Here is a 3,188-nt window from a genome sequence, read left to right on the forward strand (position 1 = left end):
TGAAAACCACCTTAGTTTTTTATTAGTTAAACTGACCGTATGTGTTTATTTGCTTTAACAAATGCTACAAACATTAGCATGTCTGGCAAATTAGTAACCAAGTGTTACTTCCAAGTCCAAGAGCACATCATTAACCAACTGTTTAAGCTTATGAAAATACAAACATGTTATGATAGCTACAGCTGATCAAATCTGTCAGCAACAGTTGATATTTCAGCAAAATTGATGGTTGCCTGATAGAAATGAGAAGCTGCTTTTGTCTACTTCTATTTGAAATCAAGGATCCATTTTTTCAAAAATCACTAGAGTTGGTAAATCTGCCACTGTTACCATTGTTAACTGCATATGTGCTAGTGAGAACGGAAAGCTTGACAGGCATAGCGACAGTAACTAATGGTGGTGGGGCTTAGCGAACGGTCAAATTTAAAACTGAACACTCCCATTGAAAAGTAGTGTATCCCATTTATTGAGCATTGTGATCCCAGGGGAAATGCGTTGAATCTACAGCACGAGACTCTGGAATGGTAATGATAGGGGTGATTTTGGTCATTTAAAGTTATGATAATTGGATTGTCTTTACTTCACCGTAGCATGGCATAGAAAATTGATTGATTGATGTCGGGGCATAAAAGGACGGTTTGAAAAAGTGATTTTGCTCTAATCAACTCAAATAACTTCATCAAAAATATTCCCAACCTGAAAACACAACATTTTACCCAGAAGATCACAATACAGTTTCAATCACTGCTCCACTGACTTACTGTAGATTTAAAAACAAGTTAGAGATACCAAGCCTTCAGATGTTATGGGAGGGTCCAATTTTGTACTTGCTTACGAAATCTTCTGAATATGTCAGTTATTGACACTGCCATGCCTGTGTCCTCACAGTAATGTAAAACCCATACAGTTTGTCTGTGTTGCAGCCCAGCAGTGCGTTTGTTGGCAATCAAAGAAAATTCAAACTTCACTGACGTCAAAAATTTGAAATCTTCATCCCCATTGTCGTCCATGCGTAGGCAGGTTTGTATTGAGTGGTGCTGGTGCTATCCGTCCCTCCCTCCCTCATCTCCTTCTCCTCATCCTCCTCTCCTCTCAGTGGGGTCAGTGGCGGTCGTAGGCAGAGGCTGTCGCAGTGGCAGCAGGGCCCGTCCCCCGTGATGTTGCACTGTAATAGTACGGTGACCCTGGGAAGATACACAGAAATAAATGCTTAATTCAATTCTTTTAAATGAGAATTTAAAAATTAATTTTGCTGAAAGATAAGTCTGGTTTACTTCAACTTGAGTCTTATTGTTGTAGTTTTGGCCTAATTTCCATTGGTTATGATACCATTGTGCTCACTAGACCACTGGCCACTAGTGGGCAGTACAAAAAGATGTAAACACCATGACATATTCTCACCTTATAAAGTTCATCTAACACACTTATGTTAGCAAAGAGTTGCCTATTGCCTACAAATCTAGTAGATACAGAGCAACATTAGCATTCATTTGGAGTCGTTTTTCTGGCCACCTGATAAGTCTAGCTCAGTTTTGAGGTCCACCAACTCCTGAGGGAAATATCTGGCTCTTTAGCTGCTACATGCTCTGCTATGTTTACCAGCTAGTCGCTAACTTCTGCCAGTCTGCTGTTTGGTTCTGAGAAGGTAACATATAGTGGGTTTATCTGAACCTAAATTAAAAACAGCAGCTTGGAAATGAGGAAATGAGGTGGTGAGAGTAAATACAAATAGTAAAGTGGTAGGCCTGAAAAACAAAGGGCAACTGCAAAGTCGAATTCTCTGTGGCTGTCAGTTAGAGTAACTTCTTTTACATGCACATATTAATTTGTTCATATAGAAATAATGATTATATCAGCTTCAAACCACTATTTGAAAATAGTTAAAACCAGTAATGTAGGTAATGATCCAACCATTAGCAGATGAAGACGAAATGTTGAAATGCTGTAAATTAATAAATCCTCTTTTTGGGAGCATTTATTTAGTGTCTTTTTATCTACTTATTGCACAGCAAACTGCACTTTCTGTACTTCATTGGACGTCACGTTCACAGATGTGAGCTATTAACTAGGTATGATAGGAATGTTGGTTAAAATGACGAAAAATAAGACCCAAGTTGTAATAAATCAGAATAATCTTGCAGTGAATAAAATGCAGTGAAAATGTGGAATTAACAGCTTCTTTTCTGTTCAGATTATATTTTACTTTCAATATGAGTAGTGAAAGGCAGGGGTGAGATGGTGTGAGCTGATGAAGCTAATGACAGAAAAAAATTTGTCTCCTTGTCGTGTACAACCAATAAAACAAACTCAGTCTACTTTCTGACACTCTTCTCTTCATCTCCCACCTTCGCTCTTTTTCTCTCTCTCTCTTACACACACACACACACACACACACCCACACACACTATCTAAGTGACAGTCTAAGCTGACACACTGAGTACAGCTCTACTACCGCTGATCCCTTGAGTCTATTCTCTCCTCAGGGAAGAGGTCAATTCAATACTGTAACCCCAAAGACACACAGAAACCCACACCCACACACCTGAATACGCACAGGAAAAAAAACCTACCTCCACACACACAAACACACACATACCTGTCTCTGTCACTTCCATCAATCAGCCCAGCTGTGTGTTGACAGGTTATGTCTGTCCACAGTCCAGGTAATCTCGGGAGGCTCTTTGGGGAAGTGAGGCATTAAGCCGGTCTGACAAACTATTTAGTCTCAGTCAAGACTTCAGATGCCCTCTCTCCCCTTTTGCCTCTTTTTAAAAAAACTCCCCTTCTTTCATTTGTCACCTCTACTCTCATCCTTCCCTGCCTCTCCTCTGTGTCACAGCCTCTCCATTCTCCTGCCATCAATCTTAAAGCTTTCAGTGTCTCATAATGTGCATCTTGTCCTCATATTATGTGCCCGCTCATCCGTTATCATACTAAAGTTCCCTTACAGTCTCCTCCTCTTCTTTCCTTCTTCTCTACCAGTTTTTTTCTCATCATTGTTCCTGAACCTGAACCATCCTACATCTGCTTTACTTGAGTTTACTCTTTTACTCTTTTTCTCTCTATCTTTCTTTCTCCACCTACCTTGCATCTGTCCTGCCTGGCTGGTGAAGAGACTGGAGGAGCAGCCGATTTCCGTCCCCAGGAGAGACCCATAATCCTGCTGAAAGACTGGGGACAGAGGGGGG

The 3,188-nt window shown here is 40.5% G+C and overlaps 1 protein-coding gene across 1 annotated transcript in view; it reads right to left on the minus strand.

Moving 5' to 3' along the window:
* Window positions 1-20: 20 nt before the first annotated feature.
* pax5 (paired box 5) overlaps window positions 21-3,188 on the minus strand; it is a gene marked incomplete at its 5' end in the record, with an annotated part of 28,290 nt that continues 25,122 nt past the window's right edge. Inside the window, 2 exon segments of the mRNA XM_035659731.1 lie at window positions 21-1,184; window positions 3,085-3,171. Of these exon segments, the coding sequence (XP_035515624.1) occupies window positions 1,102-1,184; window positions 3,085-3,171 (170 nt within the window).

Source organism: Morone saxatilis, unplaced genomic scaffold (assembly GCF_004916995.1).
Source record: "Morone saxatilis isolate NCDOM2014 unplaced genomic scaffold, NCSU_SB_2.0 Contig17, whole genome shotgun sequence".
Classification (NCBI taxonomy): domain Eukaryota; kingdom Metazoa; phylum Chordata; class Actinopteri; family Moronidae; genus Morone; species Morone saxatilis.